The sequence below is a fragment of the Dermacentor andersoni genome, chromosome 8, assembly GCF_023375885.2.
Source record: "Dermacentor andersoni chromosome 8, qqDerAnde1_hic_scaffold, whole genome shotgun sequence".
NCBI classification, from domain to species: Eukaryota; Metazoa; Arthropoda; class Arachnida; order Ixodida; family Ixodidae; genus Dermacentor; species Dermacentor andersoni.
In genome coordinates this window covers 32,787,779-32,809,328 of record NC_092821.1, presented here as the reverse complement: position 1 = coordinate 32,809,328, position 21,550 = coordinate 32,787,779, and the positions used below count along the sequence as shown (strand labels likewise).

The 21,550-nt window shown below is 46.9% G+C and overlaps 1 protein-coding gene across 3 annotated transcripts in view; it reads right to left on the bottom strand.

Annotated features, from left to right (window-relative positions):
* Positions 1 to 661: 661 nt before the first annotated feature.
* Positions 662 to 21,550, bottom strand: part of LOC126526471 (uncharacterized) — a 218,290-nt gene continuing 197,401 nt past the window's right edge. For all 3 annotated transcript variants that reach the window (XM_072289604.1, XM_072289605.1, XM_072289606.1), the window contains exon 5: positions 662 to 6,472. In XM_072289604.1, coding sequence (XP_072145705.1) covers positions 5,643 to 6,472 — 830 coding nt within the window. In that variant the 3' untranslated portion in view covers positions 662 to 5,642. The remainder of the gene's footprint in view (positions 6,473 to 21,550) is intronic.

The window sequence follows — 21,550 nt, the reverse complement described above, 5'->3', positions numbered from 1 at the left end:
TGACCAATGCGGAGGCAACGGAAGCAAATGGGCTTGTCGTCCGGAGTTCTCCACTCGGTAGCGTTGCAGTATCTGGGAGGTGAATGCAGATCGCTATGAGGCGTAGCTGTCGGCACCGGTCGGGCGTCAGGTCGGGAGACGGGGCAGGCAGCAGGAAAACCTCCACCATTTATTTCTACAGTGTGGGCCTACATAACTGATACAATATTTGACTGTGGTATCATGCTGTTGTCAGTCTCATATCGTATCAGTGTTCACAAAATTGTTTCATTGCATTTTCAAAACAGAATGATACAGCTTGTCACATTATGCTGGGACAGGGTACGAATAACCCTAGCAGATCAATACATCCCAGAATACGCAAGGCTTGTGTAACAAGATGCCATGCAGCATACTGCAGACGTATGCATTCTTCCAGTTCATACTTTACTTCTATTAATACATAGACACCTACATGGCAGAACTGTGTCAATAGACAATTGCTATGTAAGTTCACAAATTAGAAAGAAACTTTGAAAGAACCCGCACTGAAACAGTCACATGTTGGTGCAGGTGCTTCTTGACGTGGACGTAACGCGCCGCCGTCTGAAGGCATACGTGTCACCAAAATGGCTGAATGGATGTGGAGGTAACTCTTAGGAGTGGAACTTTCAAAACCAAAAGAAAAAGAGAACTGATGTTTATTAGTTACATGTATGTACATCGTCGCTCAATATAGAGGTAATTTTTTCAGATTGAACGGAATACGAATCGAATAGTGCCAGAAATTAAGTGAAAAAAAAATGTACAATATGTTTCCAACAGTTATCGAAGAATGAACAGCTATCATAAACATACGTGCTAAACAATGCGCACGTCCTGGTGTTCATAACATTGGCAAGTTCCTGCATTTCCATCTCGCATCCTAAGGCACTGTTTACTAAAAGCACACATGGAGCACAAGGAACGAACGAGGAAATTGCTCGCATACAAAGGACTCTTCAGGGAGCGCAAATGACCCCTACATAGCCAGGCAAGGTTTGAAAGAGCATAAGTTTGGGCATGTTGGTATTCCATGACTTTTACGTTTTTAGCGCACGAAAAGGACGAGAGACAGATGTACGACGCGGATACAGCGCTAGCTTCCAACAATTGTTTTTTATTCTACGAAGCGGTACACATATATATAGGGAACTGACAGCAGCGCACGCATGCGCAAACAACACGTAAGATTATTGAAGCGGCGAAGATGGCTAGCTTGGGGAACGCTTGTGTTAGCGCGCCTTCAACCAATCTTTCAAAAAAGGAATGTGAGTTTTTAAACGTGACACAGAGGGTGGCTTGATTGAGATAGCATTTTAATCTTGCAGTTAAAAAATTTTTTGAGCTATGCATGGTCGCATTTTGTATCTTCGATATAACCTTAACTTGCCATTACACATGTCTCGTTCCTGTCGTTTTGTTCAAAACCAGTACATATGCGCATGCCTGCGCTGCTGTCTGTTTCCAAAATATATATGTGTACCGCTTCGTAGAATAAAAAAACAATTGTTTGAAGTCAGCGCTGTGCCCGCGTCGTACCTCTGTCTCTCGTCCCTTTTCGTGCGCTAAAAACGTAAAAGTCAAGAAAGGCTAGTTCCCTGAGAAACGTATACAGCCTCTAATACGCACTTTCTAGTATTTTATGCCCATACTACGCCCACGGGAGTGACCTTTATCATACTTTTGCTTAAATTTGAGCTTTATTTTTGCACAGGTAATGTTTTATGTGTTCGAAGGCTATTACAAGATATTTGTATTTACGAAGTGCCTATTTTAATGTATCAAATATTCACACACCCTAAATCAAAACAGCGAATTCTTGAATTATCTTAAAAAGTATGTCCTGTGCACAATTTCGTTGGTGAGGAAATTCCTCATGAGAGAGTGGCACAACTGCAATTCAGAAAGAATCTTTTCAAATGTTGAAAAACATGATTGGCCCAATTTTTAGCCTTTTGCGCACAAATGTATTATAGAGCGAAGGTGTATGCTCGATTCAAGATGTAAATTTTATACAAATATTTCCACAGATATATGTCACACTAGTGCTTATAGAAATGCTGATACTATAGTTGAAATAAAATGTAGGAATGAATTAGGCATGGTGGATCTTATATTTGACTCAAGACTCAAATTACTCCTGTGTGTTAGCTATAGCAAGTTCTTTCTGTGTTAATAATCAACCTCCAACTGCCGTCACTTAACTTCTCTTGCAGTCCCAGATACAATAAAATGCTAACATCCGTGTATTGCATGCTGCCATTCAAGTACTAAAATACCAACAACAGACAATGAATACTCGCTAAACAATGACATTTATTTGTTGCTCTGATGAAACAGACAGTGGAAAGCTAACTTACTGAACAATAAATTGCTCTGAAAAAGAACCCATCTGTAAAAAAACTAAAGGTTCAAATAGACCAAGATCAAGAGCCTCCAGGGCGAACCATGTATACCAGAACATAGAAGCAACAATACATCAGTAGGTCTAACAGAACAAATTCATACGTCCCAAAAGCAATACTGCAAAAAAAAAATATAAAAAGACAAGACAGCACTTACAGAAATCAGACCATTCACACATCTGTAGTGTATTAATCAGTATTACAGTGAACGTATATGTTCTGTAGGGGCATGCAAACAGTAATTTTTAAGATCAAAACAAATGTTGAATACTCTTAAATAATAAAAAGTCACACATACCAAAGCAAATCGCCGATTTTAGCGACTTCATTATATCGATGTTTAACTGTATTTTGATTTTTTCTGAGCTATGGGGCTCTTGCACTGCCCAGGGGGCACTGCGAAAATGGTGCTAAAAAGCGCCCTCTGTCCTGAACTGGGTAGTACCAAGCTCGGTCGTCTGCTTTGGAAAGCACGTTTACAATATCGACCCGCCACTTTCGGTTTTGTTGTACCACGGCTTGCAGCGAATATCGGGCGCCGAAGATTTTTTCACGGGTGGCACACTGCGTAAAGGCAATAAATTATGCAACGCCGAATACGTGTACGCCGTTCAAGAAATAAGCGGCGAAGTTTTAGCGCGGTGTCAATCGCAAGTTAAGCGAGTCGCGTACGATGTTGAACTTCAGGTAAGGTTTGCACGCAGCTAGATTTGGGCGCACGAACACGAAGAAATGCTTGCTATAAATAAATTCACAGCAGCGATAAGCAGACATCATGTTTACGGAACTGCTCGAGCGCACGACGGTACGCGCCGTGACGGCGGCGGTCTTTCGACATGCCGCGAAGCGGCGGGCCTCCAGCAATATTTGTTGACTGCATGCCGCTAGACAAGTAGTTATGCATGCACTATAGCAGCGGCCATCTAACCCTTTAGCAAGTAATAACTGATGCAATGCATATGAGCTCGCAGTAACGTACGTGCGAATCGCGCTGCAGCGCGAGCTCGTGCGCTGCTCGCTTGATGTAGCTTTTAATGACAGCGCTCGAACATCGATGTGCTGCACTGAGCACGTGCTGGTGGGCGAGTTGGTTATGCATGATTACAACGATTGTCTCGTGTGTCCTTTCAACGTCCGTTGTTTTATTTGGCGCCTTCGTTGTAAAGATGTGCTGCAATCAATACTACCTTGCTGTGCTGCCTCAACGTGCTGGCTTGAGGGCAAGGATGGCACATTTGATTCCCTAACCTGTGTCTCTCGTAGTGGGGTCGTGAATTGTCACCGAATCAGCCCGACCATCTGTGCTCATTTGCACACACCTGGTCACTTCACCACTTCGCACCGGTCGAATTGTTAATTGTCGCTGTGGCCGGGTCTCCAATCGTGAATCACTAGTCATGCCTACTGCTATGTCGGTCTGCCGTCGGGACTTTAGGTGCAAAATACCGAATTTAAGAACGCAGATAATCAAGCAAGCTTCAAGACAGGCGAAGCAGTCAGCATGGCGCGAAGTTTCGCTTACCCAGCGCGACGAACTGCAGCTATCCAGCGCGCCCGACGCTCCGCTTCGTGAGGCCTTGAAGGAAAACGGTAGAATGTGATGTTGGGATTCAGGCCGTCTTGTTCATGGCAGCCCACGACGCAGAAGTGACGACGGTGACGCTTTGTCGAGGCTGAGCTAGGTCTCTCCGGATCGGCGTCACCGATTCGTTCTGCTTCCAGCATTACGTCTCACGGAGAGTCCGTTTTCGTTAAACTATAGGCTGCGGCTAGCTCGCAGCGTGGTCTGCGAGAAGTGACGAGCCTTTTCGCACTCGCAACAGGGCAGAAAAAAGTGCGAATCGACGCAAAACTCGGGCTAGAAACGTGCTTCGCCACAGCCAGGGCTCAATACTACCCAAGCTGGTACTACCCAGATAACGTTTCGCGCGCCGCCACCAAGCGCCGCTACTATACCTCAAACTCCAGCGTAAGGCGCCCATAATAGCTTTGTGTGGGTCAGTTCTGATGTTCTCACAATTCCTTTTGCTCTGTGTTCTATAACATGTTGGGAAAAGTTGTACAGCAAATATGATGACCCCAAAAAAAGTGTTTCAGGGGCCATTTAAGCGAAAGCTTTAGCTCGGGGGCTCCTATCTAAATACATGGGAAAGGAGAAATCGTTTTTCTCGACAACTACTCCACCAAATTTCATGAGGTTTGTTGTATTTAATAGAAATAGCTAGAATGTAGGCACAATTGGTAGTGAATTTCTTATTTAGGCCGTCAATCGTTTAATAAAAATTGTTGAAAATCACAAATGTCCAGAAAACGGAACTATGAAGTTTATAACTGTAACTGAGCAATAAAAAAAGGATATCACAATTCTGTAAAATGCATCGAATAGGGCATCTAAAGCTGACAATATTGGTGTATTAAACAAGGCTTTCAAATATACCTTTAATATGTGAGTAGGGATTTTGCAGAATCCTCGTAAGCAATGTAACAAGTTCACGAAATATATAAATGGATACGTGAAATTTCTCCGCTTTGATGATGTACTGTATGCAGTTTACAGAACTACGATATCTATTTTAGGTACACAGCTACATATTTATAAACTTGCTTAATTTTTTTTTCACATCTTTGTAAATTCCTGTTATAACACTCAAGCCTTAAATCAATATTCTGCTTCTAGCAGTCACTAGAATTTAACTCCTTCTCTCAAATGCAACAAATTTCGTTGCAATTGGTCCAGTGGTTATCTCAGAAAAGCGTTCCTGCATTTAACATGTATTTGAATAGGCAACATCAGAGTTGGGCCTGGGCTAAAGCTTCCTCTTAGGAGCACGTGGAGACACTTGTGCTACCTGATGCAGTAGAAGACAGTGCAGCATGCTAAACGTTTGTAGATTTATATTTCAGACTCTTGTTTAACATGGTTGTTGACCTACCCGAAAGTATCCTATTGCTGCGATCTCTTATGTCTACTCAAGTGATGAGGCTGTGTAAGGGACTTTGAGCAGAAGGTACAACTATATGGCCGGTCACCTGTATGAATGAGCTGGTGTATGAATGCGCTCGACACGCGCGTAAGACAGCGCGTGTCGAGGACATTGTTGTTGTACAGGGAAGCCCAAGCGACATAGGTCATCTCTGTGAAATCTTTACACCGGTGAAATTATGGGCACAAAAAGACCTTGCGGCCACGGAATGACGGGCCTGTGCGGAAGTTTCTCAGCTCTGTAGGTTCGCTGAAATGGCTTCTCGCCTCATGTGTTTCCTGAGGCTGCTCTTTTGTGAGAAGCTCTGAGAGCATGAGGGGCACTGATATGGCTTCTCGCCTGTGTGGGTGCGCAGGTGGGCTTTTAGGTAGGCCTGTTGTGAGAAGCTCTGAGAGCATGAAGGACACTCAAATGGCTTCTCGCCTGTGTGGGTGCGCAGGTGGTCTTTGAGGTGGCACTTTCGTGAGAAGGTCTGGGGGCATAAAGGGCACTCAAATGGCTTCTCGCCTGTGTGGGTACGCTGGTGAACGTTTAAATCATATCTGTTTGGAAAGCCCCGAGAGCATGAAGGGCACTGATATGGTTTCTCAGCTGTGTGAGTGAGCAGGTGGGCGTTCAAGTGACCTTTGTGTGAGAAGCTACGAGAGCATGAAGGGCACTGATATGGCTTCTTGCCTGTGTGTGTGCGCAGGTGGGCTTTTAGGTAGGCCTGTTGTGAGAAGCTCTGAGAGCATGACGGGCACTCAAATGGCTTCTCACCTGTGTGGGTATGCTGGTGGGCTTTCAGGTGACTCTTCTGTGAGAAGCTCCGAGAGCATGAATGGCATTGATATGGCTTCTCGCCTGTGTGGATGCGCAAGTGAACATTTAAGTTGTATCTGTTTGACAAGCTCCTATGGCATGAAGGGCACTGAAATGGCTTCTCGCCAGTATGGACGCTGGCATGTGCTTCCAGATGAAACAGTTCATCAGCTTCATAGTCACATAGGTGACATCTGTAGAGGCATCCTTGCTTTGAGTTGTCACACTTGGCAGTTGACAGAGAAATAGAAGGCCTCGATGCTGCACAAATAAAACAAAAGTAAGTAAGAGTTATTATGAAATTCCAAAAAAGAACACAGATGCTAAATTTATTGACAAGCTCTCTTTATTTCGGAGACCAGGTTGATTTTAAGTATGATGCAACAAAGGACTCTTAAAGGTCCTTTTAATTTACTCAATATTACGGCATTTAAATGTTTCATGACCCTGTTTGTGAAGTAGACTTATAAAAAGTATTTTACAGAAAAGTTCAAAAAATCATAAAGTGACAGAATGTGAAGTGTTTCACAAATCTCTCATTCATATGAGCCTCAGAGAACACTTTGAAAAATGCTTTGACCAAAATTGCTTTCTTATCCTCAATCAGCACTTGAGGACCGGAGGCTATATTTGTCATTTGCGAAACTAATGATTCGCTGACACAACAAACTTGTCTCATACGAGACTTCATCAGCGGGTTTCTTCTTGATCACACGGTGAACTTTGGCAACGTTTTCATAAGTTGATATTGCAAGAAACCGGCTAGGAAATACTGTAGTTTTTCCCATATACTACGCCAACACATACAACACGCATCCTCTTCCAGAACAGCTAGGAAATAAAAAAAAAATTGCGCATATAACCAACGGAAATAACTGCGTAAAACCCTCAGTTGTTTACAAAAACTATAACCATTTGGGATAAATGATTTGTTCATGTCATATCTTCAGCCAGTGACTCGGCTTTACTGTTTTCGGAGATGGGAGCTGGCCCCTTGAGCACGGCTTATCGTTATCCAAGTTCTACATTGCAAATGCCATGCGCACTATTCGCAAACTGCTGTACGCAAAATGGCGACCCATGCAGAGGCGGAGAGTGACCGATAATGCAGCAGGGAAGAATGGACTTTGAACGCACAGGGGTGGAAAAACAGTGGGCTACCCCAGGAAGTAACGAAAGTGTCAGTAGCTGAGAAGCTTGTCCTAAATTGTGGCTTCGTGGCAGCGCAAGTTGTGCTACCATGGAACCACACTTCAAATATATATTCCAGTAATCTGCACCCCAATCCTGACTTTACTGTAAAATTTAACTACGTTTGGTGCGGCTTTTGGTGCTAAATACGGTAATTTCTTTTTGAGTGCACTCTGCTCCTAGTGCCCTGCCATCACAAAATAGTGGCGAATGATTGGGGGCACTGACAAGGAATAGCACAAACAAACCACCCCCTTGGCGAAGCGTAATGCATTTTAACACACGAACAGGTGAATGTATTGTAGTGTTTGTGAAGGGAGGCACTGAGCATCGTCGGTGGCTTTGAAGGAACGACACACACACTAGTTCCACACCGCACCCAATTGACCCCTCAGTTGCAGCAAGGGTGTTTATATATATATATATATATATATATAGCGGGGTGCCCCCTGGGGCCATCCAACAGAACAAAGTACGCACTATAATATACAACAGATATAAAACATAATCTAAACAGCTGGATACAAACAAGGGAAGCCCGTGTACGCGGTGAAGGAAGCCGCACTTGGTCTTTTGGAGCAGCTTTCGGAGCAGGAAAAATTGAAGCTTGTAGCAGAAATATATGCTTCTGCAGCAGAAAAATATGCTGTTTGGAGCAAGAAAGGAACGCTTTTGAGCAGTAATTTACAGTTCCGGTGCAAAGCGGAAGCACCGTATAAGTTAGTACTTTCTGAAACATTGCATTCAATATGTATTATGCTAAGATGCCAGTATTCTTTCTCCAACTTGCTGTGCAAGTTTTTTGTTATTATACAAGAGAATGAATATAAGCGCCAACCTAATAGTAATTCACATTTAATTCCGCATTTAAATATAGAGTTAACCCCTCCGCACTTACGTTGTCCTTCACTTCGTTATTAATTTCATCTGCTAAATGTTCTATCTATTATAGCATTTCATCCACTAAACAATTAAGTTGAATGCGCATAGCCACCCTATTCATTACCAATATGGCGCGAGCACTGTATCCGCACAGATTAAATATACTGCGTAAGGATAAGCTCATGCATTTAAAGCTCATGCTAGCCAAAGCGTATGGTCTTCTAGGGTGTTCCAAACAAATCACTGGCACACTCCCTGTTTGGCACTCACGCGATGTTAATAAATAACAGGGTGGCTGTATTTTAAAGACACTATATATCCCTACAAATGAAATTACTAGCTGTGCAAGTTGGTAGTTCATCAGACGCATGACTAAACAGTGCACATACAGATGTAACAGCAACAATCATATTTTATTTGTCCTCGTAGTAATAGATTGAACAGCGTCTGTGTTGCGTGACTTGTGCGCCCGTGACTACTTGCTTGTCCCTTTTTCAAATTTTGTTTGCATGTCGGAGCTGCCTAGTCGTGATATAATGCGCCTTACGCACTTGTCGATATACCACTAAGCAACCGCGAAAAAGTTGCATTGAGAAGCTGTGTCCTCACAATAGCAGGTAAGCATAATTACATCACATAATTATAATTGCTACAACAATTATATGTCACTAGAGGAGAAATTCCACGGTCGTTTTCGGCGTCGCCACGAAATTGTGCATAATGTTCAACTGCGATAGGATGGCACCTCGGTACCCTAAATGCTGTAGCTGTGAAGGAACAATGCGAGTATGAGTAGTGAAGGCCGGTTGCTTGATGTGCTGCGCCTTGTCGCGCAAGCAAAATATTCCCAATTTGGAGCAGGTCCGTGTTGGCTCAGGTCTGGCGCTATGGTTGCGACAAACAGTTTGGCACAGCATGTAGCAGGATTTGCTTAACAGTGCGATTGGCGCGGAAATTCTATTACAGACAATCTTTTTTTCTGGTTACATTTGGGTCCGCCCTCGTCCTTGGTTTTTGCAAGGCTTAGATGACCAATGAGTGCGTGAAATATTGTTGCATCTTCAAATAAAGCAACACCATATGAAGGAACATCGCATGTACATGGCAGCTGGAACGGCAAGAAAAGAAACTTCGCTTGACTTGTATATGGCCAAAGCAGGTGAAGAGCAAACGACATTTTCACAATAACGGTGTAGTCGTTACTGTTTAAATAATGCAGCATAACGCAGCAGTGAAGAAAGTATCCCCCACGTGAACATCAAATGAATAAAAAAGATGAATTTGGTATGACTAGGGCCACATTCATCATATAGGTACTTATCCCTAAAGCCCCCGTTCGATTGCTATCACACTTACCTCGTATTGTTTCCAACATACGAATTCGAAAACACAATAACAACTTCAGATAGAAGCGAGCGCCTCTGACTCTGTAGTGCTGTTCGTCAACGACTCTCTACCCCGAGCTTCCTCTTGCCTTTCTTTGAATTCCCCTTCTCCCTTCGCCCAGCGCAGAGTACCCTACCGATTTTTTGACTGGTTAACATCCTTGTCTTCCCTTTTATCTCTCTCTCTCTCTCTCAGATAGAAGAATTCTGATAAAAAATGCTCCACGACATTTTCTGTGTCACCATTACAGTATTAAACAATCTGAGTAACAAGCTTTTCGTTGCAAAAAAAGAAAAAAGTTAGTACCATAACTATTCATTGTCGGTCCCTTTAATAAGATGTTTGCTTTCACCTCTGGCCGCCCGCTCCTTGTTACAACAGCAAAATTTTTATGCATTTCAGTGTTCACAGGTTGGCAGTTATTTCCCTGATGCCCCAGAAAGCCCCAAAAGTTACTGCAGACACATTTAGAATCCTAGTTACAGTTCTGTTACCCCTATCAGATATAAGGAAATGGCTTGTTTTCTTTTTTGCTTCGCTGTAATACAGTAAAACTTCAGTGATACGTTTCTCGAGACAAAAGAAAAAGTAACAGCCGGGAAACTTAACAGTCAGAAAGGCCGCAAATTGCCTCAGCACTGTCATAAACAGCTCTGAATTGCGGCCAGTGCCGTCATCAGACATCTCGGTGCTTGCACCATGACTGGGGACGGAGTGTGCACATGTGTATAACTAAGGGACACATACAATGTTCCATAAGTGTCCAGTTTCAATTTTATTATGCTTCACTGCAATGCTATGCATATGCTTCAACGCATACCACAGCTTTACTGCGGTGAAGCTGTATAAATAGAAGTGGCAATGCACCAGTGGCACTTAAGACTGCTTAAATGGGTGAATGCGAAAGCATTACGCTCCCTTTGGTGAAATGCTTTTCTCCACGCGTTCCTTGTCTGCGCAAGCTTTCGCCTGGGTTCTAACGCGCGAAGCGTCTCATCGCGCTCACTTGCCCGCGGGGTGTTCATAACTCGAAGGACCGCACGGCGGCTCAGCTGAAAGCAAGCTGTTCGTCTTGTTTTGAGGTGCACACAATTTTGGAAGACGCGTGCAAGAACACCTGAGTTACAAGCAATGAAGAAGACACAATCGAATGAAAGAGTACAATCGCGCATTGTAACCAAGCAAAAAAAATGGCAGATAGTTTCGTTCACTGCAGGAAATTACTGCATGATGTGGTAACAGAACAAAAAATGGCAGGTAGTTTCGTTTGCTGCACAAGATGACTGCACGATATAGTAACAATGAGACAAAAGAGAAGTTGTCCCTCCAGCTACGGCACACCGTAAAACAAGGACTCGAAGACATTCAGTTTATAGGTTTTATAATTCCTCTAATCGTGAATCGTCACGTGTAATAAACTTTATTCAAAGAGCAGGCGACAGCGGTCATCCCCAGGTGGGTGGCGCCCTCAGTCCAGGATGCCATGGTTTCTCGCTGTCCATCGCACTCTGTGCACCAGTCGAAGCTAGTCTTCAGGGCACAAGCAGGCCAGCCGGCCCTCACACTGCTCTGGGGCAGTGGGTTGGGGGAGGGGAGGCAGTGTCACGTGTGTGCATTGTGATACCATATAGTAAAGCGAGCGCGGCGCCGAGCATTTTTTGCAGGCGCACTCGTAGCATGTCGACAATGTCGCATGAAACAGTGTCCTGTGTGCAAACAGGTTTGTCCATAGCCTTCTGTATGCAATGGCCTCCTCTCTCATCAATTTGTGGTGCAGTGGAAGATACGTTCTTCTTCAGAGTTTGTAATGCACCATATCGTCTGGACACGGCTTCACCTTGATCCTCCTTGCATGGACCTCCAGCACGTTAGCCTGGAGAGTTTCACACACCACAACGTTTCCCGCCAGGAGCTCGTGTCCCGGAGTACAGGCTGTGTGTATGTCCGGAATGTGTTTGGTTCTTTCGAGTATGTCGGAGCTAATGCAAGGAAGATCCACCTCCAGCAGCATGGGTTTTTGCACTGTTCTTTATATGTTTGTATCGCAATGCACACGCTGCATGGAATTGTCCATCGTACGCCGGGGTGAGGGGTGGACGCACGTGGTCACACCGAACCAAGACATGGCTGCAGGAATCCATATGCTGGCAGACAAATACAGACCTCTCGTGTCGGTCAGCACGAATTACAAGAACAAGGTCACGAAATGTGGTGAGAAGCTCCCGGATGCAGGTGAAAGTATCATGGGTGCAAGGTGGCGACGACGGCAGAACAATTCTCCAGGAAGAGGCAGGGGAACGCCACACATGAGTTTAGACAAAGAACAACCTAGGCGAGCCTTTAGTGCTGATCGGACGCCCAGAAGTACAAAGGGAAGGTGGAGAAGCCAATGTTCCCTTGGCTGATAGGAGGTGAGGACAGCCTTCAGTTGTCAATTAAGTTTTCTACCATGCCATTCGCGGAAGGATGATTGGCGGTTATATCAATTTGTCGAATGGCCAGGATGTTGGCAAGAGCGGTGAATAGGCCCAACTGAATCTGTGTGGCCTCGGTCAGCGGTGACGACAGAAAGGCATCAGAAACACGACACGCAGCCGCTAATGAAAGCCAGAGCAACTGTCTCTGCCGTAATGTCTGTAATGGGAAACACCTCTGGCCATCGGGTGAAGCGATCCACACATGTGAGCAGGTAACAGGCCCCACGCGATGACGGGAGAGGGCCGACAATGTCGAGGTGGACATGGGAAAACCTCGCGTCTGGAGGCCGAAATGGGTAATTAGACATGATGGTATGGTGATGAACTTTGACATGCTGGAATTGAAAGCAAGTTCGTGCCCAATGACGGACGCCTGCATTGATGCCAGGCCAAAAAAAGCGAGCGGTGACTAGCTTCTGAGTCGCACGAATACCAGGGTGGCACATGTTGTGCAGTTAATCAAAAATTGCGCGATGAAGAGCGAAAGCCACAAGGGGTCGAGTAACACCAGTGGATGTCTCGCACGTCATAAACGAGCAATAAAATGCAAGCGGGCGCTCAGTAAAGGATAGGGACGTAGATGAGGAACGAAATCGATGCAGCTCAGGGTCGCTGCGCTGGGTGGCTGCTAGCTCCTTCATGTCTACTGGTGGTTGGGCACCAAGGCATCGACGCGGGAAAGTGCACCAATGGCAGCATTTTCCGACCCGTGCACCTGACGGAGATCCACTGTGAACTCGGAGATAAAGCACACTTGGCGGATCTCCCATGCAGTGCAGTTGCTGCGATTCCGATGGAAGGCAAAGGTCAGGGGCTAATGGTCTGTGCCGACGCGAAAGTCCCGGCCCTCCATAAAGTGACGAAAATGCCTGATGGCGAGATACACCACAAGGTGTTCTGGACTGAATGTGCTGTATTTAGCTTCAAACAGCTTCAGTTTTTGAGAGAAAATACTGAGAGGCTACTACCGGATATGTGTTGCTCGAGAACTGCGCCGACTGCCGTGCTCGATGCATTGGCGATGAAATAAATTGGGGCATCATGAACGGGATGTATGAGCATGGTGGCATCTGCCAGCGCTTTCCTTGCAGTAGCGAATGCAGATGCAGAGTCCTCAGTCCACTCAAGTGGTCTGAGTGGACTGTGATTGTTTAGAAAGCGCAACCAATGTTTCTTATCACTCAAGTGGTGCAGCCGGATCCGTTTTGATAGCGAGTAGGTCGGTCGAACGATCCAGGAAATTGGCGTACGTCGGGAAAAAGCGGCAATGAAGGTTCAGTAGGCCCAGGAATTCTCTCTTTAGTGAACGCGGATCCGACGGAAGGCGGGACGGCGTTACTGGTGCGCACCAACATAGCAGCCACCCAGCACCTCACGGCGCAAAAGGGCTGCGAGCACACGCTGGTCGAGGTTCACACAAGGACGATTGCCAGTGTCGGAAACATGTTTGTGATGAGCGCATACTGCAGGCCGTCACAAAGGCAGTACGACTTTGAAACAACAGTGAGCCAGGCGAAGAGGTTGGCGGGGAACAGGCAGCTCCTGGCCCTAGGCGACTTCAACGCCCCTCACACTACATGGGGTTACAAATACCAATCTAAACGAGGCAAGGCTCTAGCAAAGGCAATGGATGACCAAGAAATGGCGCTCCTTAATGAACCGGGCGTCGTCACCCGAAAAGGAAACAGCGTCAACAGGGACACCACCCCGGACCTGTCGTGGATAACGGGCTCCCTAGAAGTGGCCTGGCGGAACGAAGACGTAGACCTGGGCTCCGACCACAGCATCATAAGTGTAACGATCAAGGGACCACGGTTCCGGGCAGCCCTCGGCAAAGCCCAGATCACCGACTGAGACAGAATGCGCAAACACACGGACGAAGAAAACGAGACCTCCGGAGACGTTGAACCGCGAGACGGTGAACACGACGATAAGGAAAGCAGTCAAACTCGCCATGGGCATCCCAGTCTACTTGTCAACGCAGAAGCTGCTGGAAATGGCTGCCCACAACACGGTGGAAGAGCTGGTAGAAGCACACCTATCCCACCAGAGAGTAAGGCTGAGCCGGACCGAGCACGGTCGGGCCGTCCTGCGCAAGATAGGATGGCAAATTGAGCAGCAACCGACAACGCAGCCGCTCCCCGCAACGTGGAGAGACATTATTAAGACCAAGCCCCTCCCCCGGAACATGCAGCCGGGGAGGAACGACGAGAGACGCTCTGCGCGGGCCAAGGCACTGGCGCGACAGCCGAAAGAGGACCCCGAGGTTCTCTACGCGGACGCCTCGCTTCCCAAGCACGGAACCAGAGCAACGGCGGTTGTCACCACCATCGATAAACTGGTCACAGGCGCGTCGATACGGACGACGAATACAGCCGAAACAGAAGTGGCCGTGGCCCTCACACTCGCACAACCGGGAGTGAGGACCGTGGTCACAGACTCCCAGACCGCCTACGCAAGCTACCGCAAGGGGAACATCTCTCCCGCGGCACTAGCGATCCTCACCAAATGCAAATCACCGGGACGGGCCGTTGAGCTCTTGTGGGTCCCGGCTCACTCGCAAGTGGAAGGCAACGCACTCGCCGACCACTATGCCCGAGAACTGTCAATCCGGGCCGAGGACGAGCCAGAGCCACCGCACCCCGTGACAAGTTACAAAGAAATCACGCAAATGTACAGAAGCGGCAGATGTAGGCTTCCCCGTCCGCATCCGCAACTCAGCCGAATGCAGCAAACGATCGTGCGACGCACGCAAGCGGGGTCGCTAGCGCATCCCGTGCTCTTGCACAAGATGTTCCCAATAGAGAATGACACTTCATGCCCTTTTTGCAGACGGTCAAAAGACACTCTAGCACACATCCTTGCAGAGTGCACTAAGCTCAAGAACCCTGCCACCATCCCTACCCCCCACCCTCCCCAGCCCCAACCCCAACCCCTCCGAGCGATGGGAGACCTTTTTGTCAAGCCCCGACCTACCGACCCAGCTCGCACTGGCGGCTAGGGGCCAGGAACTGCTGGACGCATATGGGACCTGAGAAGAAGGTTCCACAACATCTGGTGCCAGCGCGCACCAACCGTCACTAAGGACTCAGTACAAAAGTTGATTTTCTTTCTCTCTCTCTAGTGAAGTCGGGGGTGGAAAGTCTTGAATTGCCTTCACTTTGCTGGCGACAAGCTGGATATTTTGTGGGTGACAAAATGGGCTAAAAACTTCATGGTAGCGACGCCGAAGACGCACTTGTTCGGATTAATGACGAGACCGTAATCATCAAGTCGGTGGGAAAAGGGCGCGCAGGTGAGCTTCATGCTCCGGGCTGGATGAGCTTGCGACGAGGAGATCATCAAGGTAGGCGAACACGAAGTCGAGAACTCGCATGACCTGGTTGATAGTGCGCTGAATAGTCTGTGCAGCGTCGCGCAATCCAGAAGGCATCCTGAAATACTCGAAGAGCCCGAAAAGGGTTGCAATGGCCATCTTCGGAACGTCAGCGGGTTCCACAGGAATTCGATAAGTTTTCACTAAGCGAATTTAAGGTAAGATCGTGCATGTAACCGAATTGCATGTGAAGTCTTGTATGTGAGGAAGTGGATAGCGCTCTGGTAAGGTGTGAGCGTTCAGAGCGTGGTAATCTCCACATGGTCTCTAGTCGCCAGAATCTTCTTTTGCCACCATGTGGAGTGGCGATGCCCAGTTGCTTGAGGAAGGTCGTACGACACCGAGTTGAAGCGTGTGCTCAAACTCGCAGCGAGAGATGTCGAAGCGGTCTCCAGACAGTCGGCGGGGCCGAGTAAAGTCGGGAGGTCTAGTGTTCACGATGAGGTGAATGATCGGCGAATGAATGAGGCGATGAGGTGAAGCTGGAAGCAGGGCGGCCGCGGATGCCGGTACGTTTAGGGACAAATGCATACAACACGCGCTAAAAACGTCTACGTAGTAGCTAGGCAGAGTCACATATTCAAGGAGCAAAAGTTCCCACATTTATCTCTCGCACTCGCTCTTACTCGCGCAAGCGCGCAAATGTCCGGCGTCTCCGCAAGTGCCACGCCCAGCTGCACCTACTAGCAATTGTAAATACGCGGCCAGGAGCTAACTTTCTCCTCCTTGACGGTCTCTGCACGGTGTAGGGGTTGTAGGACGGACGTCGGGATGAAAACCAAACTTGGGAGGGTTTATTTTACATTATATACAGAGAGGTGAGAGTCAAGTAACAGTCATACAGTCATTACGGGCCGGCAGCAACTCGGACGCTGCGGCCCGCGGCAAGAAGTTCGAGAGAGGCGAATCAGGGAATGCTCAGGTCTCTCTGGAATGCTTCTTTTAAACCCTTCGAGGACTGGAAGTGGCGTCATGTTCGGCCAATGGGAGGGCCCGCTCCGATGACGCCACCTTCGGCCAATGGAAGGCGCCCGGGCAGTGGTGTCACACCGGCGAAGAGAGTCGCCGTGGTCCCCCTTGCTTGATCGCTTGATCCCCCTTGCCTTGCTGACTAGCAACTCGCCGTCACAAAAGCCAGGTGGGGCGACGCTGCCAGGCCTTCCCTGTACATCGTAGCCGTCTTGTTTCGGGACCCACTTTCCTTGCAAGAATGCCGGGCGATCCCTTCGTTTTCTGGAAAACTCAAGCAGAGAATAGCTACCGGCGGCGTACGAACTTGTTGGCACGTGAACTTGTTGGCTCGAGCGATCCTCTGGAATGTGCTGCGATTCGATGTGGTCCGGGGGAACTCGAAGTAGGCGCAGGAAACAGCTCCATATCTAACAACGGGGAGCGAGTTGTGGCCTGCAGCGCGGGCCCGAGGCAAGGGGCGCTACAGGTACATGTAAAGGCGACTTATTCATCCAGGTTGGTAGTGTCTACACACTGCTTGCAAGTACCTTATCACCAACACTTACTCCTTTCCCCTCACTGTGGTAGCCATGAGGGTGACTACTGTCGTTTTGGCTGAGTCCATATCCCGGGTGCCAACCGACATGGTCACAAGCTGCTCTCCTCTACTCAATCACTCCCACCGCATGCGCCTCCATTCCTCTGCACACTCCGGCATCCGCGTAGCCAACCTCCTCGTTGCCTTCTTTCGCCTTTCTGGAGCATCTAAATTCTTCCCGTTGTTCTTCCCTGGTAACACTCAGGATCCGTGCCGCAAGCAGCGCCGCAACCTTTATGTAGTTTCATAGCTGGTACAATATTATTTTCTTGCCTCTGTTGCTTTCTTCTGCTGAGTATCCCAGGCTTCTCAAGGTGTCTTTCCCTTTTTTGGTACGCTTGAGCCTCTCGAGCTGGCTTCTTCTATGACCTTCTGCCAGCATTTCCCATGTGTTGTGGACAATAATGCTACTGGCGCAAGCCATTCTGGATCAGCTTTTGGAGCAAGTTGTGAAAGCAATTGCAAACTATATTAAGCGGAGTTTTTACAGGGGGCAAGCTATGTAAAAGCAGTAAGTAGTCATTCATAAACACAATCAATCCAAACATTCAGCATAACGCACCCCCTCAATCGCATCATCATCATCAACATCAGCCTATTTTATGACCACTGCAGGACCACTGCCTACGATCTCCAATTACCCCTGTCCGGCGCCAACCAATTCCAACTAGCACCCACAAATTTCCTAATATCGTCGCACCACCTAGTCTTCTGCCACCCTCTACTGCGCTTACCTTCTCTTGGTATCCATTCTGTCACCCTAATGGTCCAGCGGTTATCTAATTTGCGCATCACATGACCTGCCCAGCGCCATTTCTTTCTCTTAATGTCTATTAGAATATGATTTATACCCGTTTGTTCTCTGACCCAAACCACTCTCTTTCTGTCTCTTAAAGTTATGCCGAGCATTTTTCGATCCATCGCTCTTTGCGCGGCGCTTAACTTGTTCTCAAGCTTCTTTGTCAGTCTCCAAGTCTCTGCCCCATATGTCAGCACCGGTAAAATGCACTGATTGTACACCTTCCTTCTCAATGATAACGGTAAGCTCCCAGTCAGGACCTCACGGTATCTGTCGTATGCGATCCAACCCATTTTTATTCTCTGAATTTCCTTCTCATGGTCAGGATTCAGAAAGCCTTGGGAGCTATGCAAAGGGGGAAGGCAGCTGGGGAGGATCAGGTAACAGCAGATTTGCTGAAGGATGGTGGGCAGATTGTCCTAGAAAAACTGGCCACCCTGTATACACAATGCCTCAAGACCTCGAGCGTACCGGAATCTTGGAAGAACGCTAACATAATCCTAATCCATAAGAAAGGCGACGCCAAAGACTTGAAAAATTATAGACCGATCAGCTTACTGTCTGTTGCCTACAAAGTATTTACTAAGGTAATTGCAAATAGAATCCGGAACACCTTAGACTTCCGTCAACCAAAGGACCAGGCAGGATTCCGTAAAGGCTTCTCAACAATAGATCATATTCACACTATCAATCAGGTGATAGAGAAATGTGCGGAATATAACCAACCATTATATATAGCTTTCATTGATTACGAGAAAGCGTTTGATTCAGTCGAAACCTCAGCAGTCATGGAGGCATTGCGGAATCAGGGTGTAGACGAGCCGTATGTAAAAATACTGAAAGATATCTAGAGCGGTTCCACAGCCACTGTACTCCTCCATAAAGAAAGCAACAAAATCCCAATAAAGAAAGGCGTCAGGCAGGGAGATACGATCTCTCCAATGCTATTCACAGCGTGTTTACAGGAGGTATTCAGAGACCTGGATTGGGAAGAATTGGGGATAAGAGTAAATGGAGAATACCTTAGTAACTTGCGCTTCGCTGATGATATTGCTTTGCTTAGTAACTCAGGGGACCAACTGCAATGCATGCTCACTGATCTGGAGAGGCAGAGCAGAAGGGTGGGACTAAAAATGAATCTGCAGAAAACTAAAGTAATGTTTAACAGTCTTGGAAGGGAACAGCAGTTTACGATAGGTAGCGAGGCACTGGAAGTGGTAAGAGAATACATCTACTTAGGACAGTTAGTGACTGCTGATCCAGATCATGAGAATGAAATAATCAGAAGAATAAGAATGGGTTGGGGTGCGTTTGGCAGGCATTCGCAGATCATGAACAGCAGGTTGCCATTATCCCTCAAGAGAAAAGTGTATAACAGCTGTGTCTTACCAGTACTCACGTACGGGGCAGAAACCTGGAGGCTTACGAAAAGGGTTCTACTTAAATTGAGGACGACGCAACGAGCTATGGAAAGAAGAATGATAGGTGTAACGTTAAGGGATAAGAAAAGAGCAGATTGGGTGAGGGAACAAACGCGCGTTAATGACATCTTAGTTGAAATCAAGAAAAATAAATGGGCATGGGCAGGACATGTAATGAGGAGGGAAGATAACCGATGGTCATTAAGGGTTACCGACTGGATTCCGAGGGAAGGGAAGCGTAGCAGGGGGCGACAGAAAGTTAGGTGGGCAGATGAGATTAGGAAGTTTGGAGGATCAACATGGCCACAATTAGTACATGACCGGGGTAGTTGGAGGAGTATGGGAGAGGCCTTTGCCCTGCAGTGGGCGTAATCAGGCTGATGATGATGATGATGATGGTCAGGATTCTCTGTGATTAGTTTACCAAGGTAAACGTACTCCTTCACATACTCTAGAGGCTGACTTGCGATCTTGAACTCTTGTTCCCTTGCCCGGTTATTTATCATTATCTTTGTCTTCTGCATATTAATCCTCAAACCCACTCTTACACTCTCCCTGTTAAGGTCCTCAATCATTTGTTGTTTTGTTGTAAGTCGTCCGCAGTGTTGCTGAATAGAACAATGTCATCGGCAAACCGAAGGTTGCTGAAGTATTCGGCGTCGATCCTTACTCGTAAACCTTCCCAGTTTCATAGCTTGAATACTTCCAAGCACGCAGTGAATAGCATTGTACAGATTGCGTCTCCTTGTCTGACCACTTTCTTTAAAGGTATCTTCCTACTTTTCTTGTGTAGAATTAAGGTGGCTGTGGAATCTCTGTAACGTTGCAGGGTATTTACGTAAGCCGTCTGCACTCCTTGATTACGCAATGCCTCTATGACTGCTATTATCTCTACTTAATCAAATGGTTTTTCGTAATCTATGAAAGCCATATAGCGAGGCTTATTGTACTCTGCGGATTTCTCGATAACCTAATTAATGACATGCATGTGATCCATCGTAGAGTATCCCCTCCTGAAGCCAGCCTGTTCCCTTGGTTGTCTAAAGTCCAGTATTGACCTTATTCTATTGGAGATCATTTTGGTAAATATTTTATAATACTGGGAGTAAGCTAATTGGCCTGTAATTTTTCAGTTCTTTAACGTCTCCCTTCTTGTGGATTAGTATAATGTTTGCATTCTTCCAGTTTTATGGGACCCTTGCAATCGATATACACTTTGTATAGAGAGCCGCCAGTTTTCCGAGCATTGTCTCCTCCATCTTTGATTAAATCGACTGGTATTCCATCCTTTCCTGCCGCTTTTCCCCGTTTTATGCCTTGCAAGGCTCTCTTGATCTCATCTCTAGTTATAGGGGGAGTTTCTGTATAATGTTCATTATTGTTTCGAATAGAATACTCTTGAGTCCTGTGGGTACTGTACAGGTCAGTATAGAATACTTCCGCAGCTTTTATTATACTTTCGAGATTGCTGATATTACCCTGCTTATCTTTCAGTGCATACATCTTGGTTTGTCCTAGCCAAGTTTCCTTCTCACTGATTTCAGGCTGCGACCATTTTTTACGGCTTCTGCCACGTCCTGGAAACGCCACGTCCGCGGAAACGGACAATTTGGTCGATGAAGACAGTGCTCTTTACATGGTGTTCTTCAGTTAGCTGTGGATAAGAAAGTCATTCGCATTATACAGATTTTCTTGGTGGCTTCTTTAAGTACATCGTCCTTACAAAGTTCTTCAGCTGGCGGCAGTCAAATTGGTGTAAGTCATACCTGCTCTCTTTGTCACTTTCCCATTCTGCAACAGGCTGACATGCTCGCTGTGGTGGCGACTGTAGTTGCTACAGGCGTCCCACCATTTAGGAATCACCCAACATTGCGCGAGCGACCGCAGCAGTCGTCAGAGGGGTTTGTTGCCTTTCCTTTTTGGACCAGTTCATCAACAGCAGGTCATCCATGTTGATCTTGTTCTCGAAGTAGGCACCAGAAAGGCGTACGTTGGTATACATGCGCAGCGATATGCAGTACATCATGACAGTGCTGCAGCACTTTCAATCGAATTTGACTTAAGTCGTCTAATGTGGAATCGTTGGACACCTGTGGCAGTAGCAGCCTCAGTGGTGTAGCTGGCGGAAAATAGCTCTACCGGCAGATGAAGGTGAGCCTTTCGGTCGCAGAAATCGGCACAGTCGCATACGACCGGGGCGGGGTTGTGAGGTCTTCGACGGAGTAGTAGTGCTCGCATGGGTCCGTTCTAACTAGAGC